This window comes from Patiria miniata, unplaced genomic scaffold (assembly GCF_015706575.1).
Source record: "Patiria miniata isolate m_02_andy unplaced genomic scaffold, ASM1570657v1 HiC_scaffold_3, whole genome shotgun sequence".
Classification (NCBI taxonomy): domain Eukaryota; kingdom Metazoa; phylum Echinodermata; class Asteroidea; order Valvatida; family Asterinidae; genus Patiria; species Patiria miniata.
Window position 1 is genome coordinate 34,016,630 of NW_024037069.1, and position 22,013 is coordinate 34,038,642.

A 22,013-nucleotide genomic window follows, 5' to 3' on the forward strand; every position below is an offset into this window, starting at 1 on the left:
TATAAAATAAAGTGATATCAACATTATCTACTTTGATTAACAATGGTGTATGTACAAACCATTTTGTTATTTTCAATATGAATGAATACTGAATAATCTACTCCTGATGTAGCTGTTGGTACTGATAGAGTTTTTGTTAGGACAAAAACCTGCAAAATATTTGGGACACATTCTTCAAGCTTCATTGTTTATAAGTTTGTTTATATTGTATTGAAGACAGTAGATCAGTGGCATCTTTGTGTGGCCCAATGCAGTTATACTATTTATTATTGTCAAATGATGTGTCATCAACATTATCTAATCAGATTAACATTAAGACTAGATGATAAAACAATGAAATCGTAATGTTCAATTACTGACAATCTTTTTTATCTACTAATCAGCTGTTATTAAACAAAATTTCTAGAAATGTTTCAATGTTTTCAAATTTTTCTCTTTTTTTTCAAAAAAAAGATTCGCAAGGCTTCACGCACGTTTAATAGCAGTTGTATAAATGTAATTTCAACATTCTCAATCTTCGCAAATATTTGTAGTCCAAAAGGTCAGAAGGTTTTTGAGAATCGTAATTGTTCAGATTGATCGGTCTTTGCTCTGTGACATTAAAGACTGTGTTATGTCGTTATATTTGTTTAGGATTCTATCTATAGTAATTCCTTTATTTTTTCTTCTTCAGTTTGACGCATTTTCTAAAAAAATCATGACTGACCATACAAACGGAAGATAAGAGCCCCTTTAAGTGGCAGTGTAAGATCGAGTTTTTAAAACAACAGCATTTATTTTTTAGTACATTGCTTAATTAACATAAATACACAAATTCTGAATGCTAGCCTTTTGCCACCGTCAGTTTAACGAGGATCAGTGGCGTATCCAGAAGGGGGGGGGGGGCAAGAGGGCGCACTCTGCCTCCCCCAGGATTGTTTTCACAATTTGTTTAGTTCAGCAATTATTTCAATAAATGGTTATAGACGTCAATTCAAAAAAAATAAAACCAGCTCAAAAACCATTATTACAATGCGCCGTGAAAATGGGTATATAATTTGCAGTATGCATAAAAATGGTCTGCTTTTGAAGAGCGCCCCACTTAGAAGATGTACCAGCCCCCCCCCTCCCCCAGCTTTTTTGTTTTATTTTACGCAGGCCAAGTGTCCGGAGAAAAAAAACATGTCTACATTTTGGCGCAGATGTGCGGTTGCCCCCACCCCCCTCCCGACATCCAAAGCTGGATACGCTATTGACGAGTATGGATATTTTATTCTTTAAAAAATCAAGCCGATGATGCATTGGAATGGCATCACGAATAAAGCGTTTAGTGAGGGAAAGAAATTCTCCCATCACAAATTCACTTCATCGGTTATAAATAAGTTTGATGTATTTTTGTCAGAGTTTTCATTGTGCGCGAATAGTTGTCTTGTTAGAAGTAATATCGCCCTTTGTTGGAACGTTTTACGTGTCGAATGAATAGCGTCCTCTAAATATTATGAAAGCTATGGGCAGTTTATTTGGAAGTTGAATTATAGTGACTTCGTTTAGGAGTAATTGGAAATTACATTTGGTGACCTCATAATATTTTTGCACTCTCTCTGGATAGATTTAAATCCACCGGTTCAGAGTCACACACGTCCACTTGCTCAAAATACCGAGTATACGAGAATGTACGGGTACTGAACGTGGCTGAAAGTTGCCCTCACGTATCTACTTTTGCTTCAAAAGATTCTGTGGCAAATGATAAGCGCTGATCATTCGTGGGGCAACCGAATATTGCCTGTAGCTCGCAACGTGTCATGTGAGGGCGCACATCTATGAGACTTTGCTCATCGCCACTGCAGAATGTCAATGACCTTTACTTTCTTTTGAGCTAATTTGATACAATTTTGTGCACACGTCCTGTACACAAGCACTAGCAGTCAACGGTGGCTTTTTTGAAGGCGATGACCTCGAATCCTAACAGCACCCTTGCAAGCTTACCGCTTGAACCAAGACTACCATTCGAGCTACATTGCGAACAGGAAACAAATTTGTAGAAAATATATGGGCATTTATGCATACCGAGAAATGCCGCATACCCGCTACAATGGGTGCCGAAAATAGAAGCAATGACGTAGGCCTACTCAGTTCGGGACGGAACAGGGAATTCCCTGGCACTGTGATTTGAACACTTTTACTCTGCAATCAATACCCACCCGTGCAAGACCCGATTTTTCTGTCGACATATCCCCACAGAAGTGTAAATTTATGTTGTGTAAAACTGATCAATATTGAGCAAATTGAAAATTTCGCTTGTACCTCCTACTTGTGTCAAATGTGTTACACACAAGGTTAAATAATAACCAACATTGACTACAAGTCCCAGCAGCACAGGCAAAAAGTTAAAATCGTCGTATTATTACCCAAGTGAGGGGTTAAAGAAACCGGATTTACCCCACAACTATGTAACAATTCTTTCATTGAACACGTCGAAGAGTAGAATTTACCACGACATTAGTAAAATGTTACCACGGTGCGGGGTAAACTGACGCACGTGACAACGTTTTCCCAATATTGTGCACGCGTATCACTCATGTACAAAATGGCCGCCGCCTATGAGACCTTCAACAATTTGGGGGTTTTGAAGACGAGATTTCTTTGTTCCAGGTAAGTCAGTGAAATGAATTTCAGTGTCGTTTCCTCCAAAAGCGATGCTGATGTATGAGGATTAATATCGGGGAGATTGGAGAAGTGACATGCTTATTATTTAGACATTATTTGCAACTTGGACATCACGGCTCTGCCAACCACGATTCCATGCACAATGCATGCGTTTCATGCACCGTATAGCGAGTGTACTCAGATCTAGTGACCGACATTTGGGGAATTGTTTGAGTTGATTGAGGGACATTCTAACACCCCTGCCCATCATTTAGCCCACGTTCCTCATAATAGTCCTCATGCATCAGCACCATATTTGGGGAAATATTTTCTTATTCATTTTATTGACTTTCCAACCCAGGACTCAGTTATTGTTTATGAAATCCCTCGCGATAGCATGCAATTCACATTGCAGAGTTCAAAGTTGAATAAAACCGCAAGGGTAGGTACACAGCAACTAATTTAAAATCACCCAAGTGATGGGTAAATTTAGAACCAAACAGCGCAGGGTAAAAATTAGAACCCAATATCTGGGTAAGAAACTGACACAACACTTGGGTAAAAGGAGGGTTGAGTAAAGTTTACCCAATAATTGAGTAAAAAGGGAACATGGTCGTCACATGGGTAAACTTTCTTACCCAACTTTGTTGTGCAAACACGTTACACAATTATGGGTAAAGGTTACACTGAAATGGGTAGCCTACTTTTTTTTACACTTAAGCTGTTGTGTAAAAAAAACTACACCAGTTGATGACCATGTTCCCTTTTTTACTCTCGAAAAGGTAGAAATTTTACCCAATATTGAGCAACTTTTTTTTTAGAGTGCATGACAACTGAATGAAGCATGTCGCATGTACAGGTTAAATCTCACTGTTGGAAAGTTAAAGTAAACCCGTTCTTTCAATGACCACACAAAACTAAATCTCCACTTTGCAGAGACTTGTTTTGCAAGTCCTGACCAAGTGTCGCCGAAATGTAACTCAGCACACAGAACTTACTAAACGGTTTTCTAGGGAGAAAGGTCCCGCCTGACATGTTCTTTGATGTATGTCTGGTACTTTAACTTAAAGCTATAGTCCATCATTTGCAGCCATCCGAAAAGTAACTAGCGTAATTATTGTTGAAAAACAAACTTGGTTGAAAGATAGTAAGGGGACTAAACTCCCTGTGAAATTATTCTTTTTGGGAAGCTGTCATTTTGAAGTAATCAACGAAAGAAGGCATTTCCAACGGTGATTCTTAAGAAGCACCGTAGGAAAATTTAAATTAGTAGTTCGTTTTGATTCAGCGCAGCGCGCACAAGTATTGGAACGACGCACACGCGCGCGCGGTTGTTATAATTCGTCGGATCAGTGCACGACGTCGCGTATAGCTGCAATTCAAAACAATTCAAAACACGATTCAGTAACTTTTGATTTGAAATTGAGATCTTTAGAATGCTTTTTTCTTGGAATATACAGCTGAAGCTGAGCTGAAACTTCATCAGGTTAGTTGTTCAGTATCCTTCATTAGATTTTGAACTCTTCTGTTGCTTCAAACGAACAAAATACTCAAATTACAAATGATGGACTGTAGCTTTAAGGGTGAAATTTCTAAAAGTAAACGTTTCCTTATTCACATTTCTATTATAAACATTATTATTATTATTAAAACTTATAATACAATAATTTCACCATTGGCTCGAAATTGATCAAGAATTGACTGCACCACATACGCTTTAAAAAATCTCTCTAAATGTTTGTCAAACTTTTTTTCTTCCCCTGGCAGATATCAGTATTACCTATGAAAGGTTTAATTTTGAGTTGATGAGGAGCGCTGAATTTTTTTAAATTGCAAATGTATTAATATAGCCTAGTCGATTACTGCAGTGACTAGGGCACTGCAGCGCCTGAGTTTTATTTCCTTAAACAATGCACTGTTCATGTTCCTTATAAGAACTCAGACGACACGAAGGTTATCTATTATATGAGCGACTTTCAGACAAGGAAGTAAATTGAGGGCTGGTGTTTGCTGGTGTTTGATATGATCGACTCAAAAATGAACTCATTTCATATTCATGGTTTTGTTATGCCTTTGTACTTTCTATAGAACGCATTCACGTCTACATGAATTGCTAATCTCCCACCGCAAGTTCAATCTGCACGTGACCTTTACACGCTTGGCTTACTCGCAACTGCGCATGTATTTCGTCTGTGAAGGAAACTAGTTTACTTTCTGTACTGCGCGGAACATGGCGACTTCTGGGTTTCGAGTTGTGATCTGGTTAGCGAATTGACGTCCCGGAAGACATATTTCCGTTAAACAAAAGATAAGATGGGTTCATCTCCAAAATGTCGTCTCCTACTCCCGGTGTTTTTGTGGGCTTGTGCCATTCTTCACACAGGTAAATATACAAAGGTGTGGATGGGTCGCAAATTGAAGTATTTTAAAGAAGGGATCTTAAGTCCGAATTTCAGTCCAGGAAATTCATTCTGGTTAAAATAGGGGCATTTCGAAACAACACTTTATAACTCGAAAACTTTAGTACACGAGAACAAAGAAATGACTCCACAAGTATACAAATTCCAGTATGTATATATTTGCCTGCAATTGGGGAACCCCTATATTGTCCCTCTTTTGTTTGTACTTTTTAGGGAGACCTCCCATATGTTTTGTACACATCGCCAAATTGGGGGCCTTCGGGAAATTGGGGATCCTATTGTCCTTTAGTGTTCAGCGTCCCCTTCTTTTATACTTCATTTTTCAGTGGTGTTTAAACTCGCCTCGTAATAAAAGGAACGGTGGTTTAATAAATTGAACATTTTTTTCACTGCTAAAGAAATACTGTTTTGATACACTATTTGCATTTCTTTTTTATTGGCTTCATTTTTGGTTTTTAATGTAAAACAGTGCTACTTAGTAGTTTTTTTTTTTTTAACATATTGTAAACACGTTCGATGGGGATTTGTCATTAAAAAATGTTTGACTTAAAGTTTCGGAAACATATTAAAACGTAAATTGTCTTATTTGTCATGTTTCTGCATGTGTAGGTTGTGCAAACCTCTCATACCACCAAAACACTGAGAAATATAAAACTTACGCATTATCGTCGGGTATTTCCATCTTTCTTTCTTTCTGTTTTTGTGATTGTAGGTTTATCCGTTGATCTGGAATTGCGAGACAAGACGGCCACCCAGAGTAGCACCTACTATGCCCCTTCTCTCGGCATTGATCTGGTGGCAGACCGAGCATTAGACGGAGATATCTCAACAATTTCACACACGTGTAAATATTTTCCAAATTGAATATGTATATACACTTTATTAGGCTTTATAAAAACCCTTAGGGAAAGATTTGAAAGTTCCATATTTAAATGACATTTTTTAACTGATCGAAAAAATATACTATATAAACAACATAGTAAATTAAAAAACTTACATCTTGAGAAGTAATCTTAGGTATATATCAATGATTTCTTCGTCAGGAGCCTTCTAATGTTTGAGCGGAGAGAAAAAAAATCAAATTTTCGATAAACTGTCATTTTAAATCAAGACGCGTTTGAAGTGCTTAACTAGCGAGACATGAACAGACAATGTGAAGTTCAACCTTGTACACATACCTGACAATATATGCCGAAACATTTCATGATGGTCAAAACATCTCTGACCTGTTAGTAAAAAAGTAAATTGTATGATCTTTCTGCAAATCTAAATGGTAAGTTCGTTTCAAATGAACGCAAATGACATGCTGGGTTAGTATTTTTTCCAGTGATGTAGCGAAGTCATTTTATTTGGGTGGTGAGGGAAGATACATGAAAAAAGAAACTGGAGCGCTTCATCCGGTCCCCAGGGGTGGGGAGGGGAACTGGACACCATCTTGTTATGGGGGCTCTGTTCAAAGCGATACGATCACGCACTATCGGAAAAATAGGTAGTGCTTTTCATGGCGGCACAATTGCCGACGTTCGCGTGACATTCCAAAAAGGGCACTTGTTTAAAAAAAAGGACGCTCGTGAAGGAAAGGCACTTGTTTAAAAAAGGGCACTCGTTACAAAAATGTACGTATCCCCCTCCCCCCCCCCACGCTACAGCACTGTCTTCATCCCTTCTTCCAGAAATGTCTCTTCCTTTTTCCCGCCTATGATACTTTTGTATCTACTTACTAATGACAAACCATATTTTAATGAATAATCTACACAATGGTTGCAACTTATTGTCATACTTATTTTCATTCAATTTTCGCCAGTGTGCAGCGGAAACCAATGGTGGAGAGTTGATCTGGAGGCTGCGTACTGCTTGACAAGAATCGCTGTAGTCAACATAAATGTTAATGGTAAGTCTAACAATGCGTGTGCAGTAGCAAGCAAGATAGTTAATTTTAAGAATAGTGTCTTGGGTGGGCATTCTTTTAAAGACCTGATTTATATTTTGAGGAAAACTGTTTCATCAAGTTACTGCAATTTCAGCTCGGAAGACATCGCGGATGGAAAAGTGAAAATAGAAAATCGCGACGTTTGTCTGATGGCGATGCCACGCGTATTAAATTGAGACAGAAACTTCAGTTAGGCCACTGGTTTTGGGCTTTTCATTGAGACCCTTCTTCAAAATTCATTGAGGCGCAAACAACCTAAAATGTTGATGGGTGTTTCGGGCAATTTTTGCTGTTCATCCATTTATAAGATAATCAATCCGCTGTAACTTTACGAGAGTCACTAGTTTATTGCACGCACTATTAAAAGGGTGAACATCACCGTACATACAGTCACAAGGGAAACAATCCTGCCCATCATATGATATCATACGATTCAATTAAGAGACAGGCGTAGACACACAAAAAACACAGAATAATGATGAAATTATTCAAATCAATTAAGACAATGGTTTATGGACAAGAGTATCAAAGATGACCGGGGGCCTTGGAACGACCGTCACGACGACTTATCTTTTCAGGACAATTTTCGTTATTTTTTTTCGCTGGGTGTGAATCGAGTTATATTTAACCTCGTCCCCAGGGTGTCGAGCAGTACCCGCCCACAATTACCTGCTCTCTCACCCTAGTTTTTGATCATTTGCATGTGCAAGATTTTTGAACACGTATGCTAGTTAGGAATAGTCTGGTGCCTGCCTGTGCATTACATTGGCGTTTGTTTTCGCATGTGGTGTCTGAGGTAAAAACAGCATCAATTCGTAGCGCCGTGAGTTATAAAAACACGATTCGTTCTTAAGTTAAAACGTTAAAATTGGGCCCGCCAAAATGCAGTATCACATTTTATATTAATGTGAGCAAACTAAAAAGGAAATGAGTATTTTTGAGAAGACGTGGACGTTATAATTGCAATGATCGTGAAAACACGTCATGCACGTTGAAAATAACAACACCAACTAAACGAAATAAATCCATTACTAGCAAATTGAGGTATCGAATCAGGATACAGGAAGAAAGTCTCTTATCCAGGGCTCACTGGGAAAAAAAGTGAGCACTGGGGACGAGGTTAAGTTATATTTGGTCTGCGGACTCCAAACATGTTAGAGAATGTAGCCACTTTTTATCCAGTTCTCTATCCATGTAACTTATGAGCCTTCTTTACCAAGTACTGAATAACAATCTCACCTTTATTCGCATACGAGGTCGTCGCTGGAAATCCGGCGACAAAATAAAAAAAAAGGTAAGCCTAGTCGAACGAATGTTCCAAGGCGTCCGTTAAGCACCAACTGATTAGCATATTGTAGCCTATACCCGTGAGAGGTCGCAGTTCGCACTTTGTACAGCATAGTGCGTGCTACTATTTATTTTAGCGGCCGACCATCGATCATCGGACACTTTTTTCAAACGCCTTGACCAAGGTTAAGTTTGAGATTCATGTATATTGACTCTAAACGAAAAGAAAAAAAGACACACGCAGAAAAAATTTCTATGCGCTTCAATTACTTTTAATTTGATTGCACTGGATGGAAAAATGAATTAAATTGAAGAATGGTGAAAATGTAGTTTCTAATGCCGATAAAAGAAATAGTATGACTACAGCGAACCTGAATAGCAAATCTTAAATCATGTGTGCACGAAAACGGGGAGAAAAGAAACCCCAATATGAACAAAATGGAAACATCTGCACGAATCTGAAAGCGTCTTGATAAAATTAAACGTTTTTGTTATCTGAAATTGGCCTGGAAAATCTGTAGTATATTGATGTGACTTCATTGCAGGTGACAGACTGAGAGGTGCCATAGTACGGGCTGGTTTGAGTTTAACTCACTCTCAGAACACACAGATAGGAGATGAAGTCACAAGTACCCAGGCAACTAACGGAGCAGTGATTGATTTCACATCGAACCAAGCCATCTCTGCTCGATACGTTAGTGTGGAACAGACAGGGACTTGCCTTCAACTGGCTGAAGTCAGGATCGGTACAGAAGACGTCATTACAAGCGGTAAGAGTATAAACCTTGTCGAAGACGAGTCAATAATCTCAGTTGCATTCCCAATCATTGTGACCGATGATACAGGCGGCATCTCTGTTATGTTAGTGATATAGGAGCCTTGACCACATTTTCCCAGACAAATCAAGTCTTGCAGTCACAAATAGAAATATTTGATCTGTTTAAAAAAAAAAACAAGTTGACAAGAGGTGACTTCCGTGCTGATTTGCAGCCATCTTGAGGCCTATTAGCGATGTATTTGGTCACGTTTCCATCAGGATATTTTGAAATCGTCCTCACGAAATGATTCAGTAAAGAGGGGCTGGCATAAAATAAGCGACGAACTAAACGAGTGTGTCTTCCTACGCAACTTTTACCTGGCTTGAAACCTATGAACTTTCATTATTGCCAGTATGTTGGGAGGTAGATGATTTTCACAACTAATTTTTTTGTACTGTATATAATATTCACATACATTTTGTTTGCCGTAGTAATAATGCAAACAACTGTGGGTTGTAATAGTTTGACAGTCAGCTACCTAATATCCATGTTCAACATTTCTTTCCATAGTAACGCAAACAAATGTCGATGCTACTGGTATGACAGTCAGCTGGTCTTCAGTGCCCTGTGCTGATTATTACAGCGTGCAGTATGCCCTGACCAACAAGGATAACTGTGAAAGCATCAGTTCACCAACCTATAGCAGTCCATGCAATATGTGCCTGGGAAGCATGACAACTATATACAGTCTGATGCCAAACTCCGGGTACACTGTGCGAGTCAAGGCTCATGTATACGGTGCATACGGACCAATAAAAACAGTAACCGTCACAACCGCATCATCAGGTATGGCACTATAGGTTTTACGGTCTTCAGTCTTTTGGTTTGTATGTTGTAACTTATTGTCTTCATCCAAATGCAATATCTCTAACCCTCTGGTACTTATTTGATTTTACAGCACCGACTGGCCCACCCACTTCTGTGACACCTGGGTCTCAAGCCCAACGCAGTCTAACCTTCTCCTGGAGCCTCCCAGCGTGTGGAAGCCGAGGCGGTGTCATCACAGGATACGATTATAGGCTAAGTACAAGTGGCGTTGCACCAATGACTGGTCAGACTACAGCTAGTCTGTCTGGTGGAGCAGTTACAATAGATGGACTTACTCCCTCTACTTCTTACAGTTTTCAAGTTGCTGCAAGGACTAATGATGGGACTGGACCGTACAGCGCGGCTGTAACATCAACAACACAAGAAGCAGGTAATCTATGGTTTCTGTTGTTCTTCCTCAAACTCATTTTCCTATCTCCATCTTCTCCTTCTCAGTTGGGTTTGATTCAAATTTTGATGTGGTTGTCTTGCGGTTGATTATGGTTCTATACACAAATAATCCCTCAAACAAAACAGACAAAAACGCCAGGTATAAAGGAAATTTCTTTAAACCACGGAAGTTTAATTCCGAAAAAGCACTCATTATCGGTTAATTGTTTCTTAGTGCACGGCGCCGATATTTTTATGTCAGTTGCAAGAACAAATCAAATATTCGTTTTGGTGTTCAATTTCAACAGAGCCTACAGTTCCCCTTAATGTTCGCATCCAGTCGACAGATTACATGTCTGTCAGTCTGAGCTGGAGTGAACCAGATCCACCGAATGGACGCATCACACACTACAGTGTTCGCTACTGGAGGAGTGGAGACATGGGAACCATGCTGACTGACACCAATGTAATGTGGATGATGCATCGGGTCACGAGCCTGCAAGTCAGCTCAACATACCAATTTCAGGTCTTTATTCATTTCCAATCTAACTAAACGATTATCCTTATACGTTAGGATTTTCTTGGAAGAAATGTATTGTCTTTTCCGCGCATGTAATTGAGAATATCATTTTTTTCAACGACGTATTGACACATTACATTGAAAATCACGTGAACTATAATAATGTTCGGATTAATTTTACGACCCCTTTTGAAGCGAACAAAAAAATAACTGGTTCTGTTTCAGAATTCAAGTATTTTAAAACATTTTTATCGGAAGCTTTGAGCCTGCAAAAAAAACTAAACGATTATAACATTGTTTTATCAGGTGCAAGCTGTGACGTCTGCTGGTCCCGGTCCTTGGAGTGAGCCTATCCAAGCAACGACAGCAATCGGAGGTAGAAAATCGTAGACAATCTTTTATATAGTATTTACATCAAACCGTTCCACGCATGCTCAGAAATTACCCTTTTCAATCACAACCAGGGAACCTGGTACTAAATACAAGGTTGACACGAGGGATAGTCCAGCTAAAACCTGTTTTAGTTACTAACCGTCATTGCGAATTAAACGTATGCGATAAGTCTATGATCAGACGACTACGATGATGACGGATTTAAACACCGTTTAGAAATTTACCTGTTTGGACCTATATGCATGAGGAAAAAGAACAATCTAAAATATAATAGCTTTTTAATTAGATGTTGGATTTTTAATGTCGAAGAGGAACATTTTGATAAAGGGCTTCAGTCTCGGTATTGAATAGTGTTTAGCGGTTTAAGGTTACCAAATGCTGGTGAAACTGATCAGGGAAATTGATGACTTCGCGAAATTATGCCCACTTGGGAATTATTCATCAGTGCAATAGTCATTCAAGCACACTGTTGGGATTTTTTGAAAGAATTATTTGATTTTTTTTACGGATAAGGTATTTATAAATGAAAAAATTATGTGCTCGGTCGGTATTTATCACTCTGTTTAATACCGCTTAGAGTCTGGGTGCTGACATTTATTCCCTTATTCAAGCACACTGTTGTGTTTGTTGACCTTGGATATTTCATCTGGACAACATTTAATAGTGATTTGCTCTTATCGACAGTTCCCGGGGCTATTAGGAATCTCCTCTGGACCGAGAGAACTGAAACTTCCATCACGTTAGAATGGAGCCCTCCGATTGTTGGATACATCGTTGGTTACACTGTAAGTCTTCAAATTCACATGGTTTTTATTTCAACGGTTACTCTTTGTTTGGTAATTTAATAGCACCCGGAAGCAGAGACATGCATTAATGCATGTGGAGTGTAATGCTTGAGGCAAGGTATATCGTAGTACCCTGCATACAGGAAGATTCATCAATGGCGTGTGTCTTAAGACGTCTCTCAGCAAATCTTGCCTGAAAAATATATAAACTCTTTACTTAGACGTTTTACTTCACTGAACATTTTTTTTATCAAAGAAGTCTCTTTTATATATAAAAGGTGGAGTACAGAATCTTAGAGAGGCCTTACGACCAGGAATACACCGCAGAGGACACTTACATCACAGAAGACATTCCGAGTGCACGATTTGTTAAAGACGATCTTGAGCCAGGCACAAAATATGAATTCAAGATATCGGCTAAGAACGATATGTTTACGGGAGATCCAAGAACCTTACAGGTGTATACAAAGCCACAATCAGGTATGACTTCCGCTTCTTGGCATAACTGAGCAGTTTATTGATAATGATCTGTTGTTTCAACATTCGAACAGACTTCAATTCAACCTTATAACTCCATGATTCAACGTAAGTTGTCCAGTAGTCATTAAAAAGAAATACTTTGAACGATTTACCACTATACCATCTTTAATTAAATAACAAGTCCAGTAAGCTTGATTAGTAAAAAAAAATGGGACAAGACTATGACAAGCACAGCGGTAAATGATTACATTTCAATGTAATTGATATGTTTTTCTCAAATAGATCCACCTGCTCCTCCCAAACCCACTTCAATTCAAGACACAACCACAGACATGACAGTCACAATTCAGTTGGCAATTCCGAAGTCTAACAAGTACATAGAGTAAGTAATTATTCTACTTAAGAACGATTCCAACGTCCGTTGTACAAAGGGTTACACGAAATGTCAATAAAAAATATCTCGTCCGGGACAAATAGATATTAATGTGTTTTAAAAGCCTTTGAATGCTTTGGTGTTTCGGTTTTTCTTTGAGTTTTGAACTGGCGTTTTGGAATATTTTTAAGCAACCCATTTGTGCCATAACATATTTATTTGGTGCTCGTTTTATGCTGATTAAGACATTATGATTTCTACCTTGGTGTCTAGTACATTGAAATAAATGTATTCACGTCATTAGAAGGTAATAATGTCTCTTATGTTTGCAACCGACGTTACATTTTAGCTGTTATTAATGGTAAATATTTGCAAAACGCGCTGTTTATGAAATATTTTCAAATTGTTACATTTAGGTCACATGTTATTGAAGTAAAGAAGACTGGAACATTATCTGTGACCAAGAGAGATGTTCTCGTTCCAAGACGTTACGAGGACTCCGTAGACGATTACATTGCTGCTGAATTTCCTAAGAATAGCCTTCCTGCTGAATTCGTAGTTGGAGACTCTACGATGTATGGCGGCTACAGGAACGCACCGCTGCAGAGAGATGCTGTATACAACATCCGTGTTGGGTCTGTTACCAAAGGCAACGAAACTGTGAGTCTTAATAAAACCATTATCTTTCAGACAACAAACACTTTAGTATAGACTTTACGCATGGCTGCCATATTAGGAGATCTCTGGTATTCAAATTCAGTTATATTGAAATCATGAAATGTCCACTCATGCATATCCAAGTGTAACAAAATGATTGCTAACGTCTTTTTTGACGAACAAGCAACACAACTATTTTTTTTCAAAAGGCAAAGGCTGTGGTAGTTTTTCTTATTTAAAAAACAGGTGGCATTTTTCACTGGGCTGGAAGTTGTTTTCTGTCCACAATAGGCCTATGCTTCGCGGAAGGTGATTTGTCTTCCAATTTTACATTCACAAAATTTGCCACACAAATACATGTTCGTCTCGTGCTTTAGTTTATTTCGTATTAACTGGTGATCTTCTTTGTTTCTTGTTTAGCTCTGTGCAAAAAGATTTCTTTATTTCATTAAGTCATACTTTTTTTCTGCAGGATGCCACTGTGACATATTCAGAGTCATTGACAGTCATTGGTAAGTATTTATGATGAATTTAGTTTAAACCTTGGAAAAAGCATCAACAATGGCATATGATGAAACATAACTTGAAGTCAGTTGACTTGAAATATGTGAGCCAAAACAAGGTCACCTGGATAAGGGATTTTTTTTTCCTTTAAAAAGCAATTAAATTGAAAAGCTAATAATCCATTTATCAAACGAGCACGTTCTTCCCTTCATGTGAAAATAAGAGTTACTGAAATTGACTGATGCTATAAAAAGGTATGTATGTTTTACAGCAACCCATTTTTACAGCTATCCATGAAATGCCATTTAATAATACGCTCAGTGAGAATCTGAGATTATACACAGGCATGCTACCGTCAGATTGTGTGCTATCAAAATGTGGAAAACAAGGAATGATTGTTTTTTGCAATAATGATGTCATGTTTTGTCTGTTGTCCTGGGCAAATTTTTGTTCATTCAAGGAGATATGAACACGTCCGTATTTCATTGTATTTAAAGGGTATTTATCAGTGCGTAGAACAGTAAATGATCAGCGATGGAAATCTAAATGACAGTGTGTATTAAAATAGACATAAGTTGGGAATGTGGTATGCGAATTACGTGAAATTGTCACAGTTACTGGTCAATTACATGTACTTATGCATGTTGTTTTTATTAAATGTGCGAGCCACACATTTTAGAAATGATTAGATCTCAGTCCGGCACTATCTTTTGGACTCACCCTGTATGACATTTTGTTCTCAGTGCAAACGCCATCAGCTGGTGCCGCCGTCATTGCTGCTGCCGTGCTTGGTGCGATAGTTTTCGTCTTGGTCCTAATGATTGTCATCGGGTGTGTGGTGTGGAAAAGACGAACTCGCCAAAATGCCTCAAATAGCTCTCTAGTGCCTACAGCTATGGAACTGGTAAGTGACTTCTAAGGACATGCGATTTGCCACTATGTTTCTCATGTGATTTTTTCTAGTTATGAACTGTTAGGCACAACATAAGAACAGTTTATTGCATTGAGAACATGTGATGGTTCTGATACTAGATTGGTACAGTTAACGCAAAACTAACGCCGACCAAATACTCTTCTAACTTTTGTTTTGATCATTCATGCTAATTGACTTCATAACAGGTGCTTTACTTACTTTCAATCATTGTCACGATTCAAGTAAACAAATTGTCAGCAGAGCCCTTAAACTAAGGCAAAGTAAAAAAAAAAAAAAAAAAGTTTCTCGTCCCCGCCCGCTTCCTTTTTGGAGGCCGCCTGGATTGTTTGATTATTTTTTTATTTTTGAAAAATGCAGTACAAACACTGAAAAAGTCCACAAATTCATCGGAAAATAAATACTTGCGAAATATGTGAGTCGAAGTTTACAGTATAGACTCTGTCGGTCACTTTGTACACCACATAATATCGACGTGTGATCGCTACCCCTGCGACAGTGCGAGCATGGCGAGTTCACAACAACTCACCCACTTGGTTCCCAGACCAAAAGATTCGGACTATTCCTGATGAATCTACGCGCCCATGGAGTCGAGGCTGAGACGTGAGCGTCAGGAATAATTGTCAGGTCTAGGGAACCAGACTACGTACATGTATGTCTATTGATAGTTTTAGACTACAGTCGTTTGAAAATTCAACCGGAATCTGTCTGCCGTACCGTATGCGGTAAATGCTTACTTCAAAGCCAGAATGCAACCGGTATGAGACTAGCTCACGCTGGAGCATGTGTTTAAAGAATTCGCTCGCGACTTTTGGCGGTTAAAGCAAATGCATCTAAAACTGTTCTTGGTAGACCAATACAACTCTAAAGGACACTGTAAATATGTTCAGTTCTCTTGTCCAACTTGTCTTTCATTTTAAAAGTGTCTTTGAACAGTGGAAACACCAACGGTTGAAGGAAATTTTAAAATGGTGCCCATCTTGAAAAAAATTTAAAATAAATAGCCCCTCTTCCTCCTATTTTTCAAAAACCCGGACGAGAAACTTTTTTTTTTTACTCGGCCTAATATTGATTTGCATTGCATTGTTGTTCTTATACCCAAGGCTGCCAAATCTACAACCCACGAAAATGACTCACTAAGTGCTGTCAACACTAATGGCCAGATATACGAGGATGTTGGGCTTCCCGCCTGGGCCAGGAAACTGGAAATCAAATGGGAGAATTTGATCATCGATGATGAGATTCTGGGTAAGGGTAACTTTGGCGAGGTACGGGCAGGAGGCGTGAGGATCAGAGGCCGAGTCACCGAAGCAGCCATCAAAACTCTCAAAGGTAACTGTACTCATGATAAGGATAAACACAATTGCTGGTCCCAGAGGGCCAGTCATGTGTTATCTTACTTCCTGATGTACTCACTGACTGACTGACTCTTTGACTCGCTCAGTGACTCACTGAATGCCACATGTGATCACACCAGAGCTATGGACCCAATTACCCTGCAATGACGATAATGCCTAACAGATGCATGAAGAGGCTTCAAGGAATAGCCATGCTGAATCAATAGCATAAAACTGTGTGTGTTATGCAACCACTGACGGAGTGACAGACTTACCGAAGTTCGGATAATGTCCTGAATCAAGGCTTAAGATTCCATCATGGCCAGCCTATAGTGTTGTTTATCAATCAATTATCGACAATTTGACTTCCTTTTTTTTGCAGTTTACTGTATTTTCATTGGTCTTTAAATATCTACAGTCCTTCCCATCATACTGTAACACACATCATACTGTCCTGAAATTTTAGGACTGATATTTTTTTCTTAAATACAGACAGCACCTCTGATGCTGCTATGGATTTCAAGGCGGAGTTGCAGACGATGGCGGGCATCAAACCACACCTTAACATTGTACGTCTCCTTGGCGCATGTTTTCATGAAGGTAAACTAGTCATAGTTTCTATACGAACAGACTACCCAATGTTTTACATTTCGTAACTACTTTGTGCTAGTCAAGACTTGGCGTTGGGCAAGGTCAGAATCAAACCAGCTACTGAAATTAAATATCTCCAACACTAATCTTATCAACGGAAATATTACCATTTGAAGTTCAAACTACATATTTTATTTTGATTACAGACAACTAATAATTACTCTATATTTGTTACTCTTTAACCTCGAGGGAGCTTAAACGTTAGGAACACACACAATCAAACATTTGAACTGCTTGAAACCAGACAAGAGGCCATACTTTCAGGTAGAAGCGTAAGTTAATTGGCTGACCAGGCTTTTGTCAATCTGAATTAAGGTTACCCTACGTAGAATCACATCATGAAGCAAGGCGAATTCAAAACCATTGTTTTATAAATAATTGCAATTTAAGCTAAACTGTTTGAGAAACGACAACTAATCCTAGATATTCTAGCTTCGATAGAGCTTAAACGTTAATAACAACTGTTAAGAAATAGACACGTGGACATACTTTCAGGTAAAAGGGCAAAGTGAATTGGCCAACTGGACTTTTGTTAATCTCAATTTTGATAACCTTACGCAGTATCACATCATGAAGTGAGGCTTTTTCAAAAGAAAAACCCTTTGTAATTATTTTTCTTATCAAAGGCATTCTGTATGTGGCACTGGAGTTTCTTCCCAACGGCAATCTTCGTGATTATCTGAGGAGCACTCGCCCGAAGCAGAAAGGAGCTGGCGACTCAACTGACCTAGCATCTCCGCTGACTTCTTCAAACCTGTTGAAATTTGGCACAGACGTTGCCAAAGGAATGGATCATCTGTCCAAGACAGGGGTAAAGTGTATATTCCTTCATTTTAAATTATTCCAACTTTTGCATGTGTTAGTTTGAATACCACAGCTCTGTCGGGATTCCAAGGGAAAATGTCCCTTTCCAAAGACTAGTGTAGTGACAGGTGAATGTTTGCTTGAGGCTTGCAGTGAATGTTTTGGAGGTCACTTAATTCTTAGATAATTGCAAATGGTCGAATGAAATGGGTACATACCTATGTTTCCCAATACCGATGTTCCCCGAACTCCTTACCCTATAACCCTAACCCTCACCCTTATCCTAAGTATTTAGGGGAACATAGGTATTTGGGAACACAGGTATTGGGGAACCTGGGGTAGACCCCATTGAAATACTTGTCCTTTTTATAGATTATCCATCGTGACTTGGCTGCAAGGAACATCCTCCTTGCTGAAGACCTGACCGCCAAAGTGTCTGATTTCGGCCTATCCCGAGGGGAGGACATCTACGTTCAGAAATCTTCGGTAATGTACAGATTCATCAAATGTAGAAGCATATTTGATTTACATTCATCGCATAGGATTTAGTTTATTAATCGTGAGCGATCAATACAAGAGAAGTATTTTAAATGCGTTTAGTGAATGTTGTAATATAAATTCTAAAGAATTACTTATTCATAACGGTGTTGTTTGGTGACAATCAAGTACCCGATAAAGACGATGCTTTATACCAATCTTACATTTTGGGTGAAATTCATCCAGTATAATATATAGCAACCCATTTCATGAACTGGATTAAAATAAACACTCTTATGATTGTAGACCAGGATTCCTGTTCGCTGGATGGCCATTGAATCTTTGACGCGTCGTGTCTACAAGTCCAAGAGTGATGTGTAAGCAAACGCAACATACTTTCGTCACAGAATTTGATTCGAACGCAGTCATTTTAGAACCACTGTATCTCACAAAATAGTATCGATGCATTGCCACACACTGGTAGGCTGCTAGCCCTGCGTTCATTAGTCCAAAAATTCAAAGAATAAAGCAACATGAAACTTTTATACTTCTGAATTCAAATGTCCTACTGGTGGTTGATGTAATGGACCAAAGGAGTTTCTATCGTCTTGCTAAACTGTTTCTGTTCTTAATTTTGCGAATCCTCTGTTCATCTTTTAGGTGGTCGTTTGGCATCTTGCTGTGGGAGATAGCAACATACGGTAAGTATGTAAGCTTTGATATAGCTAAGCTATGATGACCAGAACAGTCTACTGATAACCAGAACTCTCTACTGCTGTTTAATTGCTACTTTTGCTAACACATCGATACCATCTTCCAGATTGGCATCTTCTTTTTGATAATTGCTTTTAGGATCCACTCCGTACCCTGGTATTGTCACCAAGTCACTGGCCCAAAGACTGCTGGATGGATACCGCATGCCCAAGCCGGACAACTGCGCTGATGAAATGTAAGGAAAAAACACTGCTCTCATTTAGCAGTATGAATACAGATTTTGATTTCAATTCACCAACATTCACTGAAGTATTCGAAAATACACATTTCGAAAAGTATTGTTGTGATAATGATATGTATATCAATTAAATGTTTAAAAAGGCAACAATTTCAAGTGAACAGACGATTTTCAGAAGTTTTTTTGTGGGCAGCGAATTCACAGAAATAAGACGTTCAGACCTACTATAGTAACTGTGACAGGTGTTAATTTAGACTCTCACTTAGACTCTTATTTTGGCTTTATTATTTATCTGTATTGATTCAGTTATAATCTGATGTTGAAGTGCTGGCAAGAAGTTCCAAGCAAGCGTCCAACATTCAAGGTACTCTACGACGCTCTCGAGAAGATGAACTCCCAGTCAGATGAAATTGTAAGTGTGATGCCGACTTTAAATTCAAATTTTGTGAACACTTTTCAGGTAACGGATCTGATAAAAATGAGATACATTGGAAATCTTCTTTAACCAAAATGTACGATAGATGCAAAAGACAATAATTATGTATTTTGGTTTTGCTATTATCTCAGTACATTAAAATAATCTGTGTTTACTTTGATAACAAACACATTTTGTTTCGTTCATTATTTTGAACAGTTCAGTAATCCAATATCGTCTTGATTTTTGTAGGTTTACTTGTCACCAACTGTCTACGAGAACTTTATCATCAAGCATGAGTTTGATGACAACTAGATGACGTCATTACCTTGACGCTGTAATGCATCATCATCGCATCTATTCAAGTGGTTCAGCATTTTTCCTGATGGTTTTCAGCGTCGAGTTTAATCATTTATGCAGACTTTATTTTGTAACAATGTGAGGTGGAACATAGCAGCTTATGTCGCTGTACTCAGCAGATCTTAATTCATTCAGAATTTAGCCTGATAAATTTACAGCAAGGCTTACTAAATGTATTGTATTTCTTATCAAATGTACAGCTTATTTACGGCTTTATAATATGCCTTTGCATTAGGTGACAGATCGCAGTATGTGTGTCATACTTTTGTTTTAATCTCAAATGAATTTCGCATGAGACCCTGTTTCAATAAATCAATTGTTAAGTTGTATAGCAAGGACGTTACCATTAAATACCGATGTATTGTATATACATGTAGTTGACGCCTTAAGCATTTAACCTTTGGAGTAACACTGGGATATTTTGTATTGTTAAATTTGGTTATTGACATTTTTACTCAGATAAACAATTATAAGGCTCAATTGTGTATTCACAAATGCATATGTATTTGCAATCGCTGATATAAATGTATAAAAAAAAATCCACTCTGCATATGGCTGTTAGTACTAATAGAGTCAAAAGAATTTACACGGGACCTTGTCCCATTCATTAATGTTGTATTGTATAGCGAGGACGTTACCATCAAATACCGATGTATTGTACATAGTTGACGCCTAAAGAATTTAACCTTTGGTGTAGCGCGAGAATATTTTATAAAATAATGCGTTATTGACATTATCTACGCAGATTGACAATAATAAGGATCAATTGTGTATGTGGTTTTCAATCACTCATATCAATGTATAATGAAAAATCTACTCCTCATGTAGCTTTTAGAGTTGTTGGCAGAAAAAAATGCAAAATATTTGGGAAAAATGTGTCAAGCTTGATTACATGAGTTTGTTTATATCGTACTGAAGCGTAAGATCAGTGGCATCTTTCTATGTCCTAATTAATACATTTTGTAATTGTCAAATGATGTGTTATCAACATGATCTACTCAGATTAACATGATTAAGACTAAATGATACATAAACGTGTATTCATAATTTTCAGTCACGAACATCTTTTTTTTTACCCGCTAATCAGCTGTTATTTAGCGCAAACAAAATATCTAGAATGTTTTAAGTGTTTTCAAATGTTATTTCGTTAATTCTTTGAGAAAGATTCGTAAGGCTTCATGCTTCGAATTTAAGATTCAAAATTCAAAATAAGATTTGTCTACGGCGGTTTAATTGTAATCTCAACAATCTCAATCTTCGCAAATACTTGTAATCCGAAAGGTCAGCAGTTTTAGGAGAACCATGATTTTTCAGATTGATCGGTCTTTGCTCTGTGACATCAAAAACTGTGTTGGCGTTATATTGAATTTAGGATTCTATCCAATTCCTTTATTTTTCCCCTGTAGTTTGACGTCTTTTCTGAGAAATTATGACTACCATACAAAAGGGGGATAACAATCCCTTTTTAAGTGGACGTGTACGGTCAAGTTTTAAAAACAATACCATTTCAATTTGTGTACATGGCTATAATTTGTCATTGATAACTTCAATTAAACATTTCTGATTGCCAGCCTAAAAACAGTTTTGCTTCCGTCAATTTAGCGAGTATGGATTTTATACTGTAACAAAAGCTCAGAAGCAAACCGATGCTGAATGGAAATGGCATAACAAATAATGCGTTGAAATTCTCCCATTTTAAATTCATTTTATCGGTTATAAATAAGGTTGATGTATTTTTGTCAAAGTTGTCATTGTGCGCGAATGGTTGTCTTGTTTGAAGTAACATCGCCCTCTGTTGGAACGTTTTACGCGTCATATGAATAGCGCCCTCTAAAATTATGAAAGCTATGGGCAGGTAATTTGGACTCGTATTGAAGTTAGTGTTTTGTTTTAGGGGTACTTGAACTTTACATTTGGTGACCTCATATCTTCGCGCTCTCATATTTAAATCCACCGGTTCAGAGTCACACACCTCCACTTGCTCAAAAAAAACCTGGGTATACGAGAATGTCTGTACTGCAGGAAAAGTTGCCCTGTGAAATGTATTTTTCTTTCAAAAGATTTGGCAGCCAATGATATGCGCTGATCGTTAGTGGG

At 38.1% G+C, this 22,013-nt stretch overlaps 1 protein-coding gene across 1 annotated transcript; it reads left to right on the top strand.

The window, feature by feature from the left end:
• The first annotated feature begins 4,938 nt into the window (after positions 1–4,938).
• LOC119736739 (angiopoietin-1 receptor-like) lies at positions 4,939–20,404 on the top strand. The gene is made up of 23 exons (XM_038210751.1): positions 4,939–5,008; positions 5,758–5,889; positions 6,850–6,936; positions 8,808–9,032; positions 9,591–9,866; positions 9,979–10,278; positions 10,586–10,803; positions 11,104–11,173; positions 11,875–11,975; positions 12,254–12,455; positions 12,738–12,837; positions 13,245–13,488; positions 13,958–13,997; positions 14,733–14,893; positions 16,024–16,252; positions 16,750–16,857; positions 17,535–17,719; positions 18,085–18,198; positions 18,496–18,566; positions 18,850–18,890; positions 19,042–19,138; positions 19,448–19,553; positions 19,809–20,404. Exons 1-23 carry the CDS (start codon positions 4,939–4,941, stop codon positions 19,869–19,871), a joined length of 3,240 nt encoding a protein of 1,079 aa, XP_038066679.1. The 3' UTR covers positions 19,872–20,404.
• Positions 20,405–22,013: the final 1,609 nt, after the last annotated feature.

Coding starts and splice junctions, on each gene's coding strand:
- LOC119736739 (XM_038210751.1), top strand. CDS start 4,939: ATGGGTTCATCTCCAAAATGTCGTCTCCTACTCCCGGTGTTTTTGTGG. Junction 11,174..11,874: donor AGCAACGACAGCAATCGGAG/GTAGAAAATCGT, acceptor TCTTATCGACAG/TTCCCGGGGCTATTAGGAAT. Junction 12,838..13,244: donor AAGTCTAACAAGTACATAGA/GTAAGTAATTAT, acceptor TGTTACATTTAG/GTCACATGTTATTGAAGTAA.